This window comes from Hemicordylus capensis, chromosome 5 (genome assembly GCF_027244095.1).
Source record: "Hemicordylus capensis ecotype Gifberg chromosome 5, rHemCap1.1.pri, whole genome shotgun sequence".
NCBI lineage: Eukaryota > Metazoa > Chordata > Lepidosauria > Squamata > Cordylidae > Hemicordylus > Hemicordylus capensis.
This window is the reverse complement of record NC_069661.1, coordinates 194,195,953-194,219,653: the sequence shown is the minus strand read 5'-3', so window position 1 is coordinate 194,219,653 and position 23,701 is coordinate 194,195,953. Positions and strand designations below refer to the sequence as shown.

Here is a 23,701-nt window from a genome sequence, read left to right as displayed (position 1 = left end):
GTATACTATAAAAGCATGTGATACAGGTAATTTTTAAATATAAAGCTACAAAACTGGTCAACGATGATTTTTAGGTAAGGAATGACAATGAACAACATGATTCATGGTTAGTTAGACTCAACACTGCCAACAGAAGGTCTGTCTTAATATGCACAAAAGGGGAGAGATGCTTTATAGGATCACAGACAAACACAAAAGGATCCTTTGCATTTTCCATTAATACTGCAAAAAATATTCACCCATGATTTTCATTACTATACAGGCTTTTATTCAAAAAAGTCACTTCCATATATTTCTAAGATAAATGAAACAAAACTAAAAGAACCTAGACACACAGTTTTGTTCCACTTTAATAAAAAGTTCCACTTGATTGTGAGAGTTTTATTTCTTCTTTTGTTCTCACACATTTGTAACAGTTGAGGAATGAGTTGATGAGTTGAGGAATTCAGGGATTGATATAGTTCAAATGTCCATTGCTTCAAATGAAGGCTCTTGAATGAAAGCAATCCATCTCTCCTAGAAGAATACAGTTCAGGCTATGTATTTCACTTGTTGGTATTTGCTGCCACCATCTGAAATATTCTGGGTAGCAAACTTAAAATTGAGGAAAATGATGCCTGCAATGTGTACAAATCCACATTCTGTTGTGTTTGATCTGATCCTCTGGTTCAGTTATGCAATGTTTGGCTACCTTAAACACTGTCCATAGACATGAATGTCCCCAATACAAGTACAAAAACTGGAACCTCAATAGATTTTTACTGCCAGCTTATCTGATGCAGATCAGGCATATTGCTAGCACCAGGTGGTGTTAGTTTAAGAGATATCAAACAACAACAGCATTGTGACGTGCCAATAACTGGCACAGGGAGATAGAAAATAAAATAATGCAAAGAGAAAATCGAAAGTATTAGGTTTTGTTTTTTTTAAGCAGCACTTAACTCACTGAACTGGCATATCAAGCTGAAATCACGTTCACTTTTCCCTACAGAAGTTATGAATAGATCCACATTCAGCGATATTTCCAATTTCAGTCTTAAACTACAGGTGCTTGACCCTCTCCATCTCAGTTCATGGTCCTGTTATGAAGTAGGTGGCTGGAGAACTACAATATTAGATGTATTAGATCCAGTCGTAAATTTTGGGCTCGCGCTCTCTTTCTCTCTCTCTCTCTCCATATATATATATATATATATATATATATATATATATATATATATATATAAGTTATGTCTCTGGGTGGTTTGCAATAAAACAGCACAAATTAAAACACAATTAAAATGTCAAAACATTAAAATAATATAAAAATATAATACATATATAAAATATTAAAAACATTGTTTAAAATTTAAACGTTTGACGCCTATTCTGGGAAGAGGAGAAACAGACCTGAAAAGGTAGCAAACTTTTCTTTAAAAGAAACCCACAACTTTTAAAATCTTTAAATAAACAAATAAGCAAACAAAATAGGAGCGGGAGATTTTGAGGGGCTGTAAACTCTTTAAGGGAGAAGTCTCACTGTCTGTGTTTCTGTGTCTGTGTTTGGTTTTTGCCAGGGCTTGTTTTTGTGGATGTGTGGCTTTCAATTTTGATCTCTCTTTTTCCTGGAGACAGTGTGTGGGGCAGGGGGGAGCAAGCTAGGGCTCAGGTGAGTCACACCTGGTGGGAGGGGTCACATTCCTGTTGAGCTTGGTTGCATCATTTTGAAGCCTACTCTCTACATAACAGGCGGCGGCCAGGCAGGGGGTGCACTTAGGTATTTTTGGTGCCTGGGCCTGAGGCTGAAAGGCTTCAGAGGGAGGTCCCCCCCACTGTGAGGGACCACCCCTGCTGTGAGTCCCCACTATTTTTTTAAACCCTCTTGTGCTACCCTACCCCCGCTGTACACGCCACAACTATTCCCCCCTCTTCACCGCCAGGAGGGTGAGTGAGCGGAGCAGAGCAGGCCATCCCCCTTGGCGGTGGCAGGTGCAGGCAGCCTTCTCAGCCTGCACGCATGCACAGTACAAGTATGGAATGTTGAAACCCGTAACATCATGGGAAGAGGAAGAAACCATCACGCTGGTGAAAAGGGGCAAATGGAGGGGACTGGGCAGCAGCAGCAGGGCATCAGGTCTCCAGAGCATTTGGGGGGTCCCCAGTAGGCAGGAAGCCATGGATGATACTCTTCCATTGGGTGGGAGCCTCCTAGTAATGGTGATTCAATCACTAGGGGTCTAGAAGGATGGGTCTATGACCCATGTGTAGACTGCATGGTGACTTGTCAGCCTGGTGTGAAGGTTGCAGATGTCACATGGAGTCTAGATAAGCTAGTAGGCAGTACTGGGGAGGGGAGAGCTGTTGTGGTGCACATTGGCACCAAAGATGTTGGGAAATGTATTCAGGAGGTCCTGGAAGCCAAATGTGGGCTGCTAGGTAGCACATTGCAGTCCAGGACCCCCAAGGTAGCTTTTTCATAAATCCCACCTGTTGTACGCACAGGGCCAGCAAGACAGGTGGAGCTGTGGATGAGACAGTGGTGCCAGGAGGAAGAGCTGAGATTTGTTAGGCACCGGGATACATGTAGGGACAAGACGAGCCTAGACAAAAGGGACAGGCTGCACTTGAAGCAAGATGGAAGCAGAATGCTGGTGCTTAAAATTCAAAAGGTTGCAGAGGACCTTTTAAAATGACATCTCGGGGACAGCCAACACAACTTGGGCAGTATCTGGTTCAGTAAATGCCATCCCTTAAGGTATGAGGGTGTAAATGCTTCAGATAAACCAGAAGGAGAGAGTAAAACTAGGTAAAGAGCAGACAGAAGGATGTGCTAACTGGTCAAAGAGATAAATTGCCATAAGAGAGATAGCACACACCAGGTAATATTCAGCCTATAAGTGCTTATATATTGATGCTGGAAGCCTCCAAGCCAAGATGGGTGTGCTGGAGTGCTTGGTTACTAATGAAAACATAGATATAGTGGGCATAATGGAAACATGGTGGATCCGTGAGAACCAGTGGGACACATTCTTGGATATAAACTCTAAAGAAATTACAGGGAGGGGCAAACCTAGGAAGCCCAGAATCCTCCACAGAAACTCTGTGGGTGATACAATCCAAGGCCTGAAAGAAAATGTGCTACTAGGAACACACTATCACCCTCTTGAACAAAATGCTGTCAGTGACTGGGAATTCCAGAAGGAAATGAGAGAGGCATCAAAGAGAGACAGAACTGACTACAAATACCATATGACAGAGGCCAAATTTCTAGATATCCTGAATGACTGTGCACTAGAACAGTTGGTCATGGAACCACCCAGAGAGAAGGCAACCTTGGACTTAATCCTTAGTGGAACCTGGGACCTGGTGTGAGATGTCAGTCTCGTGGAACCTTTAGGGAATGGTGACCATAGTATGATCAAATTCCGCATATACGCAAGGAGAGAATCACCAAGGAAGACACAGACACTCCAGAAGAGGAAACTTCTCTAAAATGAGGAGTTCTTGGGGGGGGGGGGCTGAAAGAGAAAAATCAAAGGAGTCACTTCACTCCAGAATACATGGAGTTTATTTAAAACAACAATAATAGAAGTGAAAATATATACCAAAAAGGAGGAAAGGTACCACCAAGTCCAGAAGGATGCCAGCATGGCTAACAAGTAAAGTCAAGGACGCTATAAAAGGGGAAGAATAATTCCTTCTGAAATTGGAAGGCCTGCTGAAATGAAGAGAACAGAAAGGAACACAAACTCTGACAAAGAAATTCAAGGAGAGAATAAGGGAGGCAAAAAGATAGTTTGAAGAACTTTTAGCTAAAACCACCAATGGGAATAACAACAACTTATTAAAACACATAAGAAGCAGGAAACTACCAGGGAGGTGACTGGTCTGTTAGATGAGGGAGTCAAAGGGATTATTAAGGAGGATATAGAGAATGCAGAGAAGTTAAATGAATTCTTTGCATCTGTCTTTATGGCAGAGAATACTGAGCGTATACCTATGCCAGGACAGAACTTCTGAGGGAAAGAGGCTAAAGAACTGAGTCAGAGAAAGGTGATGAGTAGGGGTGTGCATGAATGGTTCATGCCGAACCAGTTTGCCAGGAACCAGGCCCATTTCAGGAGTTTGGTCCATGATCAAACTGAACCAGGCCCATTTCGGGAAAACTGGTTTGGCACTGCAAGGGACAAGCCAGGCAGGGGCAGTGAGAGAGAGAGAGAGAGAGAGAGAGAGAGAGAGAGAGAAACTGCTTATCTGGGCAGCACAGTGGGTAAGCAGCTTGCCCTCCCAGTATGGCCCCAAGCACGGTTCCCCCTCCTTTACCAAGGCGCCAGCTTAGCAGCGGGTCAGTTTTGGCCTCATGCACAGATATCTGCGTAGTGGTCGCACATGCACAGCCATTTGCATGGCCATGCAAATAGCCTTAGCTCATGTGCGAAGACCAGAACCAAGCCACAGCTGCGTCACTGAGGTAAGCAGATTTCCCCCTCTCTCTTGCCACCCCCAACTGGCTGCCCCTTACCATGCCTAACCAGTTTGCCTAAAGTGGGCCTGGCACCACCGAGATAAGCACTTTTTCCCTCTCTCTCACCACCTCTGCCTGGCCACCCATTATCCTTTGAAGGGTCCCTCATCGCTGTACCTCACTGGATTCCCCTTTACAAGTAATGGCTGCCTAAACCTCCCAAACTGGATCAATCAAATGAACCAGACCAGCTGGTTGGTTTGAACAAACCAGTTTGGAACAATGTGGTTTGGTTCAAAGATATACGTATTTGAAACAAACCATGTTTTTTGGTTTGTGCACACCCCTAGTAATGAAAGGTGACATTCTAAACTGTCTTGAAAAATTTAAAGTTAACTAATTGGCAGGGCCAGATAGCATCCACCGAAGAGTCCTTAAAGTAAAACAATGACTGAGGGGAGACTTGATAGAGGTCTATAAAATTAGGCATGGTGTTGAGAGAATGGAAAGAGAGGAATGTTTTCTTCTCTAGCATAACACTAGAACAGACCTACTCAATTTAGACCTCCCAGCTGTTTTTGAACTACAACTCCCATAACCCCCAGCCACAATGGCCAATAACCAGGGATTATGGGACTTGTAGGCCAACATCTGCAAAAGAGCCAAAGTTGAGCAGCCCTGCACTAGAACAAGGGGTCATCCCATGAAAGCGATTGCCAAGGAATTTAGGGCCAAAGTCCTTTGAAACACAATGCAAAAGTAACCTATGGAATTCCTTCCACAAGATGTGGTGACAGCCACCAGCCTGGATAGCTTTAAGAAGGGCTTAGGTCAGTGGTTCCCAAACTGGGAGCCTCCAGATGTTGCTGAACTACAACTCCCATCAGCCCCAGCTACAATTTATTGTACCTCGGATTGTGGGAGCTGTCATTTAGCAACATCTGGAGGCTCCCAGTTTGGGAACCACTGGCTTAGATATATTCATGGAGGACAAGTCTATCAATGGCTACAAGTCTGAGGGCTATAGACCACCCCAGATTTTATTTTATTTATCTATTTAACACATTTGTATACCACCTATAACTTACATCTCTGTGCAGTTTACAAAAAAAAATACAAACTAAAACAGAATTAAAAATGTTTAACATTAGAATAATTTAAAACTGAACACAATGTTAAACTATTAAACTATAAATCTAATTAAAGGTGTGGGGAAACAAACGTGTCTTAACAGCCTTTTAAAAAGTTGTCAGAGATACCCTGGGTCTAAGCTGTTTAGCGCTTCATAGGTTATAACCAGCAGCTTGTATTTTGCCCAGAAACATATCGGCAGCCCGTGTAGCTCTTCCAATATTGGTCTCAATAATTACTCCATATTACTGGAGCAATATGGTCTCTCTGAGATGACCCAGAGACCAACCTGGCTGCCGTATTCTGTACTAACTGCAGTTTCCGGACTACATACAAACACATTCTTACATAGAGTACATTGCAATAGTCAAGTCTGGAGGTGACCACCAAATGTACCACTGTTCTGAGTTTATCTCAAGAAACAGACACAGCTGGCATATTAGCCAAAGATGATAGAAAGGACCTCTGGCCACCACCTCAACCTGGGATACCAGGAAGGGGTTAAGATCCAGAAGCATTCCCAGCAGTGCCTCCCACCCCCAACCTGCTCAGACATTCCAGAAAGATACTATGGTTGATAGTATTGAAATCTGCCAAGAGTTCCAAAAGGACCAACAGAGTCACACTCCCTCTGTCAATTCCCAATTGGAGACCATCCATCAGGCTGACCAAGGCAGTGTGTCCCACACTCCATGGCCTGCCTGAAAGCCAGTTTGAAATGGTCTAGATAATAGGTTTCCTTCAAGACTGCTTGGAGTTGAGAGACCACCACCCTCTCAATTACCTTCCCAGCCACAGAAGGTTGGAGAAAGGCCTGTAGCTACTTAACTGAGGGATCCAATGCAGACTTCTTCACAAGAGGTATAATAATTGCTTCCTTCCCTCCCTCTGAGAAGCATTTATGCTATCTAGTAGGCCTTCTACAATAATTCCTCTGCCTGATAATATAATCCATGTTGTGCAAGGGTCAAGAGAACAGGTGGTAGGCTGGACTGCTCCAAGCAGCTTGACCACATTGTCAAGGGCCACATAAGAGGAGTTAATGGACACCTCCGCATCAGGCAGTGCAGTGACTGTGGGATCTGAATCTAAGTCAGCCCAAATATTTTATCCACAAAGAACTCACTAAAAATGTAACTGCATGCAATTGGTGCTTCCAAATTCTGATTCAAAGAAGGAGGGGCATTTACTAGCCCTCTCGCAACCCGAAACAACTGTGCTGGATGTGAGCTTGTGGATGCAATACAGGCAGAAAAGAATTGTTTCTTTGCCACTTGTACTGCCTCAGCATAGGTCTTCAAATAGGTCTCTATGTTGTAATCTGTCAGATTCGAGTCAAGTCTTTCCTCTCTTGCATCCAGTGGCTTGCCATTGCCATTTCAGTTCCTGTAGTTCTTCCGTATACCAAGGGCCCGGTTTTGAAGCAGGTGGGAGAGGACCCTTAGGAGTGATCTTGTCTACTGCCTTGGTGAGTTTGCTGTTCCAGTTCTCCACAAGCGCATCAAAAGAATCACCAGCAGAGCGAGCATTAAATCATTCCAAGGATTCTTGAAAACTGATTGCATCCAATTACCTTCTCGGGTGGACCATCCTAATAGGCACTTCACCCCTGCAGAGGTGGGACATGATTGTGAGCCCAACGTTAACCAGATGGTGGCCCAACAATGACCACCACAGGAGTCTCCACCAACAGAACAGCACCGTGATCAGAGTAAAAGACTAGATCAAACATGTTTTGATCATGTGACCAGCAACAATTTTGAATTGTTGTAATGTTTTAAACTTTTCATTTTGTTTTAATTTTAACTAATGTTTTACTTTCTGTTTTTATTTTACTTTCTGTTTTTATTTTGTTGTAAACCACCCAGAGATGTAAGTTTTGGGCGGTATTAAAATATGTTAATAAGTAAGTAAGTAAGTAAGTAAATAAATAAATAAATGTTGGTCCTGAGATGACAGGATAGGCCCACAGTTGTCATGGCTGCTATGAACTCCTGAGCCGCCCGAAATAAATTGGTCCTGAAGTGAACATTCAAGTCTCCCACCCACCACAAGCCTCGGGGACTCCAATGCCAGGTCTGAGACCACATCTGTCACATCTGTCAGCTCAAATAGGGCCTCCATTGGGCAGCAGGGTGATCGATACACCAACAACAGTCCCAGTCTTTCCCTGGTCCCCACACATTCATTATGGTCAGATACTTTGACAGGGATCCTGGTAAGGGAGATGTTATTCTTATAAACCACAGCCACTCCATCCCCCTGTCCAAATCCTCTCAACTGCTCCGCCACAGAGTACCCTGGAGGGAAAAGCTGGGACCAGACTGGTTCACCAGCCTCCCCCAAGCAAGCCTCTGTGATACAGAATCAAATCATGGATGATTTCTGATTTATTCTAGACTGACCTGGCATTACAAAGGAGTAAGGTGAAGCTCTTTGAGTGGTTGGCACTGCTCTCCAAGGTCAAAAAGCTGGCAGGACAGTTGGAAGGGGAATCAGCTAGGAGATTTCTGAATTCCCTTCCCCTGTTAATGGCCTGCTGATTTGCCAACATTACTTCTTCTATTCCCCACCACCACTGGAATAGCTGCCACATAATCAGTGGATACATCTCTCCCCATCTCCAGACAAACCCATACACATTATAAAACAATCTCACCCAAGACTTAAACAGAAGCCAAAAGATAAAATATGCACACACACATAGGTTCCTGGGCCAAGAGACCTGGCCTTGCCCTCACTAGTCTCCTGGTTCCCCCAAAGGGGTGCCCCCCCCTTTGGTGTTGCCTGTTCAGCTGACAGCTGCAACCCTGCTGGTGGCAGGCCTGCAACTACAGGCAGCATCCCTATATAGGCCCAGAGCTGACTAGCCTGGGTAGGTGGTACACAGGAACTGCTGACTCACCCTGGCAGTTGCCTCTAAATCCCAGTTGCAGGCGAAACAACAGCAGGAGAGAGTGCATGCCCTCAGCTCTTGCCTACAGGCTTCTCAGAAGCACCTGGAGGGCCACTGTGTGAAACAGGATGCTGGACACCTTGGGCTGTCCTTATGTTCTTAATTTTAAAAATCTGTACATCTAATTAAAAGTCTAATTAAAAGCCTGGGTGAACCAGACAGGTTGGTGGCAATTGCAGATGGACCTCTCCAAATGATCTCAATAGGCAGCAGCACTCATCATGAAGAAGGCTGCCATCCCATTCTTTCCGTTTCTGGGATGGGAACAAAACAGACTGTTTCATCTTCACAGCTTTTATGCATACTTAACTTTGATGACCTATAATCACAAGTAATCTATGGCTAACAATTCTCTATAATGCCCTAAAAAAACCCTTGCTTTTATTCATAGCCACATTTCTCAGGCAGACAGTTAAGAAAATGAAGAATGACCAAAGTATAGTAAAATAGTTAAACATACATTTTAAAGTACTTACAACACTTTTATGATACATATAACAATTCCAGTATCCCAAAAATTAATTAGAAGTCACTAATTAACCAATGTATTCAAGTTCCAGTCATTCCTCATATTCTCAAATCATTTTAAGCAACACAGGAAATGCAAAGTGTAAAGCAACAGGTAATGGACAATTAACATACTTCTGGTTGAAGTTCTACAGACACTTCGACACTTTTACAGACACTTCGAAGTTTTACAGACACTTATCATGTTATAGGATTAGACAAAGAACAACTGTTAGCTCCCAGACACGATGAATGGTGAATAAGACAAGAGAGTCCACAATAAATGGGACTGAAGTCCTATGACCACAGGTGTACAACAACTGCACTTTGGTATATCTCATTTCAGGCTATCACCAACAGCTCAGATCAAGCTATAAAACTAATTCTATACATTGTATTACAAAACTGATCCATTTTTAAAGAACTATCCATAAAAAACACTGACAGAACACAGCAGAAGTTGCTGGGAGTCTTTCATGTAGAAAACAAATGCACAGATTTTAGAGCTCATAACAGAGGAGGAATTCAAGCCATGGCTGGAAACAGAATAGACAACCAATGTGTACACTGTATAAGGAGTTAAGATTTCCCTTCATTTAAGGACTGCCCATTGTTCCATTTCATTCCAGACCCACAGAAACAATGGATATGGATTCCCCTAGCACTAGAGATTTACTACACAACTTTATCAAAATCAGTTCCGACTGAAGTAGTTCTGGTTCTTCTACTCCAGTGGTTTCAAATGGTTTTCCTAGGAATCCTGGCATTTTCAGAAGTCTATCAGAGGTTCCTCAGAGAGAAAATTAATAATGGCCTTCATCACCATTGCTGATCCTTCCATGCAATGCACAGCCACTAGTGAGTGTTTAGCTTCACTCTAGAGTGCATTTTTAGTGTAGGTGGAATGACCACTTAATAAGCCATGCTAGCATTCAAGAGTGTAGTCAAAAATTCTCTGCAGTGCAGAGAGGTTCTGTGAATAACATGCAGGGAATCCTTGGCAGGCTAATCAATGTAGAAAAAGATCTCCAAAGATGGGAAGTCAAAGTCACTGAACTATTCTTTTCCAAACCTACAGTAATGCTCCTCCACAGTAAGGAGTAGCCACTTACACGCCATTTGTAAAAATACTATTATGTTTCTTTGCGGTAAGTAGTGGCACACAATTCAGTTTCTCTCTCTTGACCTGTACCAACAAACTGAAAAATGTGATGATTTTGTGATATGGAGAAAAAGTCCACTGGGAAACCAGTAGAACTCATTTTCATTTGTAAATCAAATTATGGGGAAAGATAGATGTAACCTATAAAGAGAGGTCATTATGTTTTGAACACACCACACAACTGAGCTGAAAAACATACATACATATCCTTGCTTAAGTGCAGCCACCCCTTGCTTTTCACTCACGGCTTTTGTCCATTCCAGCTGATGAATATGAACAAAGTTTCCTTCAGGTGAGCACCTTACATGCAAAGGGTCCAGGCACACAGATGCAGGGTGCTTTGTTAATTTCCCCCAGACAGAAGAGGAGGAGGAGCAGAAGAATACAGCAGAGAAAGATGTTGGCAGGGAGGACAAGACTGACAGCTGAGTTTGCTGGTATACCTGTCTGTCAGTTCAGTTGCAAAGGTGGTATTGCAGTGTGGCTACAGAACACACACACACACACACACACACACATATATCTGTCTCCATCCCATGTGTGGGGCAAGAAACTTTAGAGCACTGAAATCCCTCCAGAGCATGGAAAGTTCATTTGAATCAATGATTTTACATGCAGTATGCTAAGTTGCAACATACAGATATGCCTACAGCTATTATACAGAGCTGTTATTTTTCAAGTCATGGGCATGGCTTTTCCATAGCCAACAGAAAATTCTGCAGAGCTTGCATTTAAAATATGGTTATTATAAAGAGCTTAATGTCTACTTTGGTTTAAAGAATAAAATGCCAGTGGGCAGTGACTCCATTAAGCATCACTAGCAAGCAATAAATTAGAGATGTTAACTGACCTAGAAGGCTTTTTTTGACTGGTTGCAATTCCACTGTGATTAGACTGAGTTGCATATCTGGCTGTCAGACTGTATGAGAAGAAACAGAGAAATTGAATTAAAGAATTTTTTTGAACATGCATAGAAAGCACAAACTTACCACCAAATGATGAGTTAATGTAATGCGAGAAGAACATGGATATAAAATAAATTAATCAAAGAAAGAGTTAAAATGTAATGCTTACATCGTGAGTTTTCCCAGGTACAGACTATGTTGTAATGCAAAGCATTGTAAACCGCCCCACCTTGTGGAGAAATAAATACTACTTTCTTAAAATATAAGTCACAAACGATCATCATTCTAGCCATTTAAAAACACAAAATGTATTGGTGCCTATGTACTGCCAAGATAACTGCAGATATAAACACTTGATTTGAAGTTTGTAAGTGCCCTAGATTTTTACTCGAAAAACAACTATCAACATTAATGATATGCTCCAGTTCAAGAGAACTCAATTCTTCCTTGTTTGCTTTATACACACTTCATATTATTATATAATGCACCACAAGGACATTAACAAGCATTAATAGGATGTGTCATGGTTTCACAAAGTCCCATAAGCTTAATAAAGAAGTGCATCTTAAGTTTTTACAAAGCAGTTTACAACTGCTTTTGCAAGACTGATTTTTGTGAAGGCTTAATTAGAATGACAGACCATTCACATGACATTGCATAGCAGAGGGATCTGATTCTTTCTTCGCATATAGCATAATTATCCTGTTATTGTCCAACTCTGGCGAAGTATACTTTCACATGGAGAAGATGGTACATTTGTCCTAAACACAATCCATGGTAGCATTATGCAAAACAGTGAGGCAGAAAATGAAAAGTATAAAGAGGCACTGGCAAGGAGCATGCCATGGCAAACTATAGAAAGTAATGGCAGTGCCAAGAGATATGACTTGACAAGAGCAGGCCTACGCAAGGGTCCATTACTTGATAAAACTGTTCCTGGATAGTACTACTCTTTAATGCAGGTGAGGAATCAAACAACGGAATGCTCCCCCATATTAAAGAAGGTAGATAATGAGGTGCCAAGATATCACCAGATGTGTGGGGGACAGTATGCACAGACACAGAGGTAGGAGGCAGTACAGAATGGGTTAAGACAGAAAGGAGGTACAAAGCTGTGTTCCATCCAGGCTATTTCAATGGCCCAGACATTGCTCAGTGTTACATAAGCGTTTACAATCAGCCCGCACTGCTGCAGGCATCAAAAGAAGCACTAGTGTTCTTGCAGAAGAGCGCAAATGTATAACTGCTTTAAGCAGCATGCTTAAAGATCAGCAGAGCTCCTGAAGTTTGGGCATGCTGGTTTAAACATCTGCACACTTGCACAAGAATGCCAGTGCTTCCTTAGACACCTGCAGCAGTGTGAGCCGATCATAAATGTCTGAGTAATGCTGAACCACATGTAGGTCAGTACCTAGGCAGCATAGCTTGCATCAGAAATTGCAGATAAAACACTGCTTCTTCAATCCAGGTATTCATAACTGAGGTGGCATGTAGTCATAGGAGTCTAGAAAATGTCAGGGAAGAAAAAATTCATAGACATGGCCCTGAGCATTCTTAATTTTCCCAAGATGCAGCAGCAGCAGTAGTCACACAAGAAAGCAGTGACTGGATTGAGAAGGCCACGACTGATTCACCTTCAGCATTAGATTTGTTGTATGTTGCCTGTTAGTTCAGTTCCAAAGAGGGAAACAATTGAAAAAGCCTGCCCTGTAAGGATGATTTCCTCCATGTGACAAAACCAGTCACTTCCACGTGGTGATCTTTCACAGCAATGACAGTTGGTTACACACAGTTCTTTGTAACAGGGTGGCATTATTTTCTAGACTCTTCCTGGAAGCAAGAATGCTTCTAGGTGGATAACGACTAAATAGTCTGATTCACAGAGGCAGCTGATGGCTTGGACTTTGGGGTGACAGTGCTAGGGAAAAAAGATCTCAATCACAAAACAGTGGACTACTTCTTTTCAAGTAATAACAGAACTCACAGCATAACTTTTTCACACAGTGCATAATTAAACTATGGAATTCTCTGCCACTGAATGTGGTGATGGCCATGAGCTTGGATGGCTTTAATAGAGGCTTAGACAAATTCCTGGAGGCACACCAGTTGCCTCTAATTACCAGTTGCAGGAGAGCAACAGCAGAAGAGAGAGTGTGTGCTCACCTCTTGCCTATTTGCTTCTCAGAGGCATCGGGTGGGCCACTGTGTGAAACAGGATGCTGGACTAGATAGGCCTTGGGGCCTGATCCAGCAGGGCTGTTCATATGTTGTTATAGTGCAGTCATGAAGGAAGAATATACAGTAAGCTTGTGGTAAATGCTAAAGCTAACATTGAACCTTCTGATTTATTAGGTAAAGGTAAATTGTGCCGTCAAGTCGATTTTGACTCCTGGCGCCCACAGGGCCCTGTGGTTTTCTTTGGTAGAATGCAGGAGGGGTTTACCATTGCCTCCTCCCGCGCAGTTTGAGATGATACCTTTCAGCATCTTCCTATATCGCAGCTGCCCAATATAGTACCAGCAGGGATTTGAACCAGCAACCTTCTGCTTGTTAAGCATTTCCCCACTGCGCCACTTAAGGTAACTCTGATTTATTACTGAACCTTAAATGATTTATTTATTTAGGTGAATAAACCAAATGCTTCAATGGATTAAAAATAGGGTGCAATGTTTAACCAGTATGTTCATAAACTGAAAAGTCACCTATGTTCCTAATTTTAAGAATAATAACTTGATTTTATCATCTGTAACTGTTTTTCACTTATATGAGAAACAGCACTGGAAGAAACCCAGAACTTCTCACAGAACTTAACAGTTTGAGAAACATAGCATTTTATCTTTTATTTCCAAGACTTTAAGGATCACTCATATTTACTGTTCCTTTGTATGGACATTTAAAATGTAAGTATTATATGTTATCTCCCTTAAGGAAACTTTACAGAATGAGAATATATAATGCACTTGGGGAGAAAAGCAAGATCCTAGCCATGGTTATGTCACAGAAAGGCAATGGCCATTGCAGCCATTCAGGAAGGGTTCCCCACATTCAGTGAATGCATATACCACATGGGGCAGCATGTAAAAAGCAACCTGCTGCTCAAAAAGCAACCTGCTGCAGGGCAACATACAACAAATCTAATGCTGAAGGTGAATCAGTCGTGGCCTTCTCAATCCAGTCACTGCTTTCTTGTGTGACTGCTGCTGCTGCATCTTGGGAAAATTAAGAATGCTCAGGGCCATGTCTATGAATTTTTTCTTCCCTGACATTTCCTAGACTCCTATGACTACATGCCACTACATGCCCTGCAGCATTAGATTTGTTGTATGAAGCCCTGCCTATGCAGGCATCTACTTCCCATTTGTTAGACTAAACCAGTTCATGATTTGGGGGTCCTTTTGGACTCTCCACTCCTGCTTGAACAGCAGGTGGAGGCTGCAGCCAGAAATGCTTTTGCCAGCTTCATCTGATTGCCAGTTACGCCCTTACCTTGATCGGCTGGCATTAATGACAGTGGCCCATGCCCTTGTTATCTCCTGCTTACATTATTGTAACACTCTCTATCTAGGGTTATCTTTGAGGATGATCGGGAAGCTACAACAGGTCCAGAATACAGCGGCTCGCCTACTCATGGGTGCCAGAAAATATGATAGGGTAACATCTCTCCTGCAGTCATTGCACTAGTTGGCTATTCACTTCCGAGTTCAATTTAAGGTCCTAGTTTTGACCTTCAAAGCCTTGCGGGGCTTGGTGCCTGTCTACCTACAGACCCACCTTTCCCATCCAGTTACATCCCGTCTGGTTAGATCATCTCAGATGGCCCTTTTGTCGGTCCCAGATTTCCGAGAGGTTCGGGGCTCTAGGACCTGTGCAAGGGCCTTTTCGGTTGCTGCCCCACTTCTTTGGAACTCTCTTCCCCTTCAGATTCGTTTAGCCCCTTCCTTACTGATTTTTAAATCTCTATTGAAGACTTTTCTTTTTCGCCAGGCTTTGTCCTGTAGTTTACCTATTTGTTTTTTTGTTAGTTACTTTAGTTTTTAATTTAGAATGTAATTTATAATGTTGTCTTGTTTTGCATGTTTTTGTGCACCGCCCAGAGTCTTCGGAGTGGGCGGTATATTAAATGTTTTAAATAAATAAAGCTGACTGACTGACTAAATAAATAAATTGTGAAGCAAGCCTTGTGTGCAGCTCATTTACTGGTTCCTTGAGAGGGTGGAGCTCTTACTCCGCCCTCCTTGCATAACATGTGGGCTAATAATAATGATGATGATAGGGGATCTGCCTCTTTCCTACACAATCATACCACAGCAGGGTAGATTCACATTGGGATTTATGGAGATTTTTTTGCAAATTCTAATTCTGAACATATCAGTAAAATAGAATTCAGGGTCATGCAGTGGTACACTTGACATTTCAGTTGAGGTTACAGAAAATAAGAGGAGGCATAAAGTCCTCCATTTTATATCTTATGTCCTTTAACAAACAGATGACAAAAAATTTATAGTCATTTCAAACTCATGGGATTGTTTTGCAGCTATTCTACTTTAGTTCAGCATTTTAGGTCTTGGTTTCTTAAACTTCTTGTGGTTTCTACAAATAGGGAGTAGACAGCCTTGCACTCTTGATATTAGATTTCAGTCTATGACTTCAGGATTTATTCTGCACTGATGGATATCACTTTGCTGTTCTGCTGCTGTACATTTATCTCCTGCATCAGAAACTACAGTTTCACAACCAAATTCACCCATCTTATTAGACAATTGTTGATAATTAAGCATAAAATGGGTCTTCAGAGACCAGGAAGGTTTTATTTCATGAAAATATGGAGAAAATGGGCTAACTCTGTATAATAAATACAATGCTTATTATACTTTCAATAAAATTGCCCACTCTAGATTGCTCAGCACAGACATCTGTGATTTAAATCTGTCAACGTTATCGTGTGCAAGAAAAGAAATCATCATCATGGCATCCTCTATAATAAAAGGCTTGATGTCCATCCGTGTGTTGCCCAGGAATGTGTCCGTGTCTCCCTTGGTGGTTCTGGGCATGCGCAGAGCGCATGCCCAGAACACGGCAAGGGAGACACAGCCGCCGGGAGCAGGCAGCCATGTTGGGGAGACCGGGGGGGGAGCAGGGGGACCCGGGGGGACCGGGGGGATGGACCGGGGCCGGAGCGGAGGCCGGTGGTGGCACAGAGGTCGATGGCATAGGGCCCGGCCCGGCCGTGGAGGCTGGCGACGGCCCGGCCAGAGACTGGGTCGTGGGGGGGGCGGAGGCGGTGGCGGGCCCGGCCCAGCCGCGGAGGCCACAGGCGGTGGCCGGCCTGGAAAGGCAAGGCCGGCGGTGGCGGGGGGCCCTTGCCCGGCCGGGGAGACCGGCAGCGGCACAGAGGCTGCGGGAGGGGGAATGGCGGCGCACAACTCTCCTAGCGCCCGTTAATTTAATGGGCCTAAAAAAAACTAGTACATATACATATTATTATGAGTTACAAACACAGGTAAAACAATAATAAAGTTACTATCAAAGTTCATAGATGAGTAACAGTGCAGAAGTAAGCAATGGTGACAGTGCAGAACCTTATATTCACTCAATATAATCCTCTCTATGTATAAGAATTGTAGTAGTGTGGATTTTATTACATATTCCACTCAACCAATTTTAAAATTTCTACCGCAACTACAGAGTCCTCCTATGCACTGTAACAGACAAAATGCTTAGTCTACCAGATATCAGAAGGATGAAACAACTACCAAGAACATAGCTATTTTATCTCTCTATTTTCTGCCATCATTTTGAATATAATAAACACTCATTCAAATATGAACAAGAAGCATGTTCAATATAAGCTTAATCCTATCTATAAATATAGGATTATAAATATAGACAGGATTAAGCTTATATTGAACATGCTTCTTGTTCATATTTGAATGAGTGTTTATTATATTCAAAATGATGGCAGAAAATAGAGAGATAAAATTGCTATGTTCTTGGTAGTTGTTTCATCTGAACTTAATTAAACATGTGTGAAATGCTCTGCAGTACAGTACTGGTTTTGTGCACATCTACACAGAGAATGTGGATCCCTGAACACAGGCATCATGAAATCATGGTTAGGCATATTTTCGCATCTGAAGTCACAAGAATAAAAACAGGAGTAATCCAATGAACACAGTGCATATTTGCATATTTTATAAGTATTTGACAACTTCTCTCACAAAAGGCTTCTAGAGAAAAAATAGCAATTGTGGGACTGGGAATTTAGATAATTAACAAAATTAGGGAACAAGGGGTAGGAATAAGTGGAGAATTTTTACATTGGAGACACACACAGAGAACTTTTGTTGGCTTTTAATAAATAATTTTAAATAAACAAATAAAAACCCATAAATAATAATTAAAAATCACAATTTACATCTCCCAAAGTTAAGGATAAATTGGGAAGCAGGAGGAAATAGTGAATGCTGCAAATGACAGCAAAGTTTTTCAAGATAATGAGAGCAATGTAATGACACTCAAGAAGAATTTCTGCAACTTGATGATAGCCAACAAAATAGCAGCTAGGTTCAATCAAACAAACAAATTCCCAGGGCACATAATTGTAACTAGAAATATAAGCTTGTTTCTGAACTGGTTGGAACTACTCAGAAAGGAATGATTCAGAACAAGATATTGGGGATATGTTAGAAAGCTCACTCATTAACCAGTTAATGGTTCAAATGATTCAACTTTGACTCAAGAGAGTTAAACAACATACTATATTCAGATGTGCACCTAGGTAATTTTGGAGCCTGGACCTAAAGGCCTTTGGAGGCCCCACATCAGCCCTGCAAATTAAGCATCATCATACTCGGCCAGGCAACCACACCACCCAGGACAGACTAAAGAGGATTTGGAGGCCCTGGATTTCCGCCTGGAAATCCAAGGGTAAGAGCACCTCTGACTATGTTAGGAAGAGTTTCAGAAATAAATCTGAAAGAATCATAATGCTGTTATAGAAAAACTTTGAATATTGTGTAGGATTATGACTACCCTCCCTTTAAAAGGAACAGAAGTAGGTATGATATAGAAAGTGATATGTATGTATGGATGCATGCATGTATGTCTCCTATAAACAATCTTCTCCAAAAAGAAAAGTATAAACAGCTCTTCTATGCTTTGAAACAGGGCAATAAAGAGAGGTCACAATAAAGATTTATAGTATTTTAAATGTTTTGTTAAGAATTGGGAATCCATTTATGTGGATGAAGCTTTGTGAATAGTCTCATATTAGAATCTCAATATGAACATATTTAATTACGTGGCGCGGGAGGGGCGGGATACTGACTAAGAACTATATACTGTCAATATAGGAGCTTTTCCTGATCTTTTACAGTGCTCCTACACACTTTACCTTTACCTAATATCATTTGGATAAGGCTTATTCCTTGTTGTTAAAGAATGGAAACAAAACTAATGAACTGATAGGTTTAGAGGGATAAGGAAAGACTTCTTCAGATAATGAACTTAAGTATAGCCAATAATCACAGAATTTTATGATGTTCACATACAAAGGAAGCTTTAATTTTTTTAAAGGTACATTAAGGCAGAATTCATGCAGAACAGATCTATCAGCAGAATATACTACGCATGAACAAGAAAAACATAACTCTGGCTGGCATCCTCACTAAATCTGCGCCTATGCAATCAAAGAAAGCACATGTGTGGCAGTAATGTCCCCACCTCTGAAATACAGGTGCTCACACAGGGGGGCAATATCACTCATCTCTCTTCCTCCAAAAGCACTCTGAGCAACACACAGTTATGTCCCTGAGGGTCACGCAGCTCTCATAGACATAGCTGCACATTGCTCAAAGTGATTTCAGAGGAAGGGTAGATGGGTGAAAATCCCACCCACAAACACTAGCACCCATGCTTCCAGAAATGGGGATGCTACCACTGTACACGAGTCACCTTAAGTGGCGCAGCAGGAAAATGCTTGACTAACAAGCAGAAGGTTGCCGGTTCGATTCCCCACTGGTACTATATCAGGCAGCAGCGATATAGGAAGATGCTGAAAGGCATCATCTCATACTGCGCAGGAGGCGGCAATGGTAAACCCCTCCTGTATTCTACCAAAGAAAACCACAGGGCCCTGTGGGCGCCAGGAGTCGAAATTGACTTGACAACACACTTTACCTTACCACTGTGCACACACTTTGTTAATTTAGTCAAAATGTACAGCTTTATGGCACAGCTTTAGTCAGAACATCAGCCTCTAATTTAAGAGAATGTCTTCTTTGTCATGATCCCCACCACCCATTGAGATCTTCAGGAGAGGTCTGTCTGCAGTTGCCACCAGCTCGTTTGGTGGCTACTCAAGAACAGGCCTTCTCCGCTGCTGCCCTGAAGTTTTGGAATGCACTCCCTATTGAAATAAGAGCCTCCCCATCTTTGACAATTTAAAAAAAATCTTTAAAGACGCATCTGTTCACCCAGGCTTTTAATTAAATACTGTTTTAATAGTTTTAACATTGTTTTAAAACATTGTTTTAAAATTTTTTAATTGTTCTAATGTTTTAATTTTCTGCTGTCATTTATTTTAACTATTTTTTTTAATGTTTGTTATTTATTGTGTTAACTAATGTTTTAACTTAATTTGTTGTCATTTATTTTGTTCTGTTGTAAATCACCCAGAGATGTAAGTTTTAGGTGGTATAAAAGTATGTTAGATAGATAGATAGATAGATAGATAGATAGATAGATAGATAGATAGATAGAAAAAATTACCAGGTATTTGAAACATGTAAGGGATGGCTGGCTGCATAATAACATATAGTTGTCCTTGTGAACTTTTCTATGTGTGTCTTAAGGAATTTAAGCAAGATAAACAACTGATCGGATCCAGTATGGCAATTCTCATGCTTTTTTTAAAGTTGGTTTTGACTGTGATTTTTACTTGATGGCATATAAGCTGCAACCTGTGATGAGGTACAGGTCATGTACTGTGCAAGGCAGAAGGCCCACTGTGTGTTGGGTCTATTCCATGCTTCTCTAAATACTGGTACATGGTATGAGCTTAATGAGTTTTATATTTTAAAGATAGCAAAATGGGATATAGAAGGAGCAGAATAAAGTGAAGGAATTCTTGTTTAAGAGGTCTTTATTTGATTAACTGCTTAAGTAGTATTGGCTGCAGTCTAAATTACACATGCAAGTGAGAACTATGAATAAAATTGGGTCAAACTTTCACATATTTACCAAGGCAGTTCTGAAGAATAAGCCAATTCTAAAAGTGAAAAATAAAGCATGTTATTTTTCACTTTGACAATGAGCATTCTATAGAAAAATCTTCAGCAAAAGCTCTCACACATCTGCACAGCTTCTTGAAACTGTGTATGAACCTAGTGCATGATAGTACATAAAAGATCACATTTATTTATTTATTTATTTAGCATATTTTTATACCGCTCAAAACTTATATCTCTGGGCAGTTTACAACAAATAGAATGTTAGAATAAAATAGAATAAAATAGCATGATGGAATTGTGGCAGATCTGTGCAAAGCACAATACATACCAAAGTATCTTTCAGAATCTCTTTATGTCCCTTTTATGACCACTTTAGATACTAGCATAGTTCAGATGTAATGCTAAGCCATGGCTTAGCACTATATGAGCAAGCCTCAATGAGCTGTGGGCATGTGCATTACCCACCCACACTCTTCTCCTCCCTTCTCTTCTGCACAACAGAACAAGAGTAAAAAGTTTTGCATTCCTTTTATAACAAACTATGTTAGAACAAACCAGAATATCAAACCATGAGTTGGACTAGAAGACCTGCAAGGTCACTTCCGACTCTAAAATTCCATGGTTTTCCATAATACCCTGACTTGTTCTAAAATAATGAACTGCAGTTTTCAGAGTTCACATGTAATGTTCTTAAAATAAAGAGCTCTCACACTCCTCCTCTGGTGATTATGAGAGGAGAGCATACACAAGCAATACCACCATGTTTCAGTATTGTGGCCATTGGTTGCTTTCAACATTACATAAACAGAACAGACAGAAATTGCCCCAAGGGACGTCCCAAGGGATTCATCATTCTCTTTGCTACTTTTGAAAACCAAACTGCATGTATGTTGCAACAAATGTATAGTTTGAACCTGTGTGTTTGATGGTGGTGGCTTTAAAAACAAATAGCAGTCAGGCAGAGATCAGGACTGATTTCATGCTGCTTAGTGAGGGGAGAATTAAACACTTTGCTTTTGCTCCATGGTCCTAGTGAAAATTGTGATTCTAATGAAATCCCTGAGACTGTGATTAGCCCCAAATTGGAAGCTTCCATTGCCACCAATAAAAACTTCTCTCGGGACCATTAGCAGAGTCAGGGGTGCAATTTCCAATGGGACCACAGAAGGGAATGTTTAAATACCTTTAAATGCTAATATCCTTACCCTGACTTTCCCTCTCTATTATGCCAATTTTACTTTTTTAAAAAATGCAGGACCAAGCCATGCATTTATCATAACATACAGCTACAACCTGAGAAAGTAGCAAAGTAAAATAGGGTTCAGACTACTGATAAGGAAAAAAATTGCTTTAAATGTCAGCCACCTAAATATATTGGTGTTCCAAATGAAATACAGAGTAAATGTTAATGAATCGACCAAATCCAGCTGGTCCTCAAGCTGTGACCACCATTCCTGTACACGATTAACGTTGGTTTGTCTGTATTTTGGAATTTTGCTGACAGTTCCCTGAAGTCAATAACTGACAAATCCATGAATCTACATGTGTTTTCTTTTAGTGTCTGGGTGGTTGAAAGATCACCACAACAGCAAGCTTAGATAAATGCTGTGATGATGAAATAAATTCACCAAACATGGCAAAAAATTTTAATGTAATCATTGTTGCCATGCATTTTCAAGTGAGAGATATGCGCAAGGTCATCAGCATTGTGAACATTGTGTAAAAAACAAAACAAAACAAAAAAAGAAACCATGACTAACTTGTAATTGTACTGTAGGGATAGAAATTAATACAAATATTCAATATAGAGCTGCATGTAGACCCTACACACATACAACCATATATGCATGCTGTTCTCCCAAGCTTTCCAGTTGCGTGGAAGAGCTGTACTCATTATTGTACAAAGAACTGCACAGGTGTACATGCATAACTCCATATATCCTCCGCATGCACACAGAAATCACAATTCCACTCCCCCCATGCCCATCACTCATTCTAGTTTTCATGTTAACTGAAAAGGACTATTGTTAGTTTAACCAGTAACCTTTGGTTATAAATGACACTTCCCTTCCCCCCAAACCTGCAGAACTGCTAGATACAGGCAGTTAACAATGGGAAAAGAGAAGTCAAAGAATAAATGCCTATTTGGATCTTAGAGAAGCCCTATTGAGCCTCTTCTCACAATCCGTGAGAAGGGCTGCAGGCAGGCTGCGGGGAAGGTGGGTTAAACCTTCTTGAAGACAATCATCCCCTTTCCCTGGGCTGGCAGATCACCTGCCCAGACACCAGCAGTTCTCCCAGCAGCTCCGAGGGTCAGGGTGCTAGGATGCACCGCCATGCGCAAGTGTGCGGTGCATTATGGGAATCCCCCTCCCCACGTGCCAGCAGCCACAGCTGACACACACACAAACAAAAATAGGTTAAGGGAGCGTTTGCTCCCTTAATCCCATTTTAAAGGGTGGCTGATTAATGCTTTTACTATCTACACTTATACAGAAGCATAACTATAATGCTGGTTACACTTTCACTTACTCTTTTATTGGAGCACGAGACATGGCTTTAGAATAGTTTTCCTCCACATCCCAGTAAATCAAGATAAATGTGTACATTCTTCTTACCATGCATCCTTCTAACAGCCATTAAGCTACATTCCCCTACCTAATTCAGAATGGAATTCAAAGTCACATAGGGTATCTTATTGATTGTTTGACCTTAAAAAGAAAAAAGAACATTGCATACTCCACAATTATTTTTAATTTAATTCAAATGCAATCGCTTACCAATAACGTAGACTTTAGTATAAATAATATATTTTAGCATTCAAGCACAAATTAAGACAAATTATCCACAAATATTAAGATGAAGGAAAAATTCAATTGGCACACCGATCCATTTAATCATGCCAACAATGGAAAATTAGTGAGTTAATGGATCCCAGATAGTGCTCTTGCCATCAGTGCATTCATCTTCCTTTTGTCCATTTCCCTGGTCTGTCTTTGCATCTATTCAAGCATTAGATCACATATCTATCTTTCACTTCCTGCTATTCCTCAACAGCATGCACCAATGCGATTCTGAGAAAGGACCTTCTTGATCATCTCCTGCTACAGCAAATGCACTTCCTTAGAGTCATATGAATTGTACTAAACACGAATTTCCTTCTCCCAGCTGCAGGAGTCCTCACCTATGCCACCTCCATGGGCACAATCCATATAAAAATCTACATGTGAAGATCTATGTTGTGTGGTTTATTTGGGGGAAAATCTAGAATCAACTATTTGGTTCCAGCATATATAGATTGCAATTCAGATAGGGAGGAAGAAGATATGCCATACCACCCCACACAGCTCATTATGGTCCAAGGCA

At 41.3% G+C, this 23,701-nt stretch overlaps 1 protein-coding gene across 18 annotated transcripts in view; it reads right to left on the bottom strand.

Moving 5' to 3' along the window:
• The window catches only part of NAV3 (neuron navigator 3), an 840,967-nt gene that overhangs the window by 209,938 nt on the left and 607,328 nt on the right, over positions 1 to 23,701 (bottom strand). For 17 of the 18 annotated variants that reach the window (XM_053252192.1, XM_053252184.1, XM_053252193.1 and 14 more), the window contains one exon: positions 11,051 to 11,119. The exons of the other annotated variant lie outside the window; for it this stretch is intronic. In XM_053252192.1, coding sequence (XP_053108167.1) covers positions 11,051 to 11,119 — 69 coding nt within the window. The remainder of the gene's footprint in view (positions 1 to 11,050; positions 11,120 to 23,701) is intronic. 18 annotated transcript variants of the gene reach the window in all.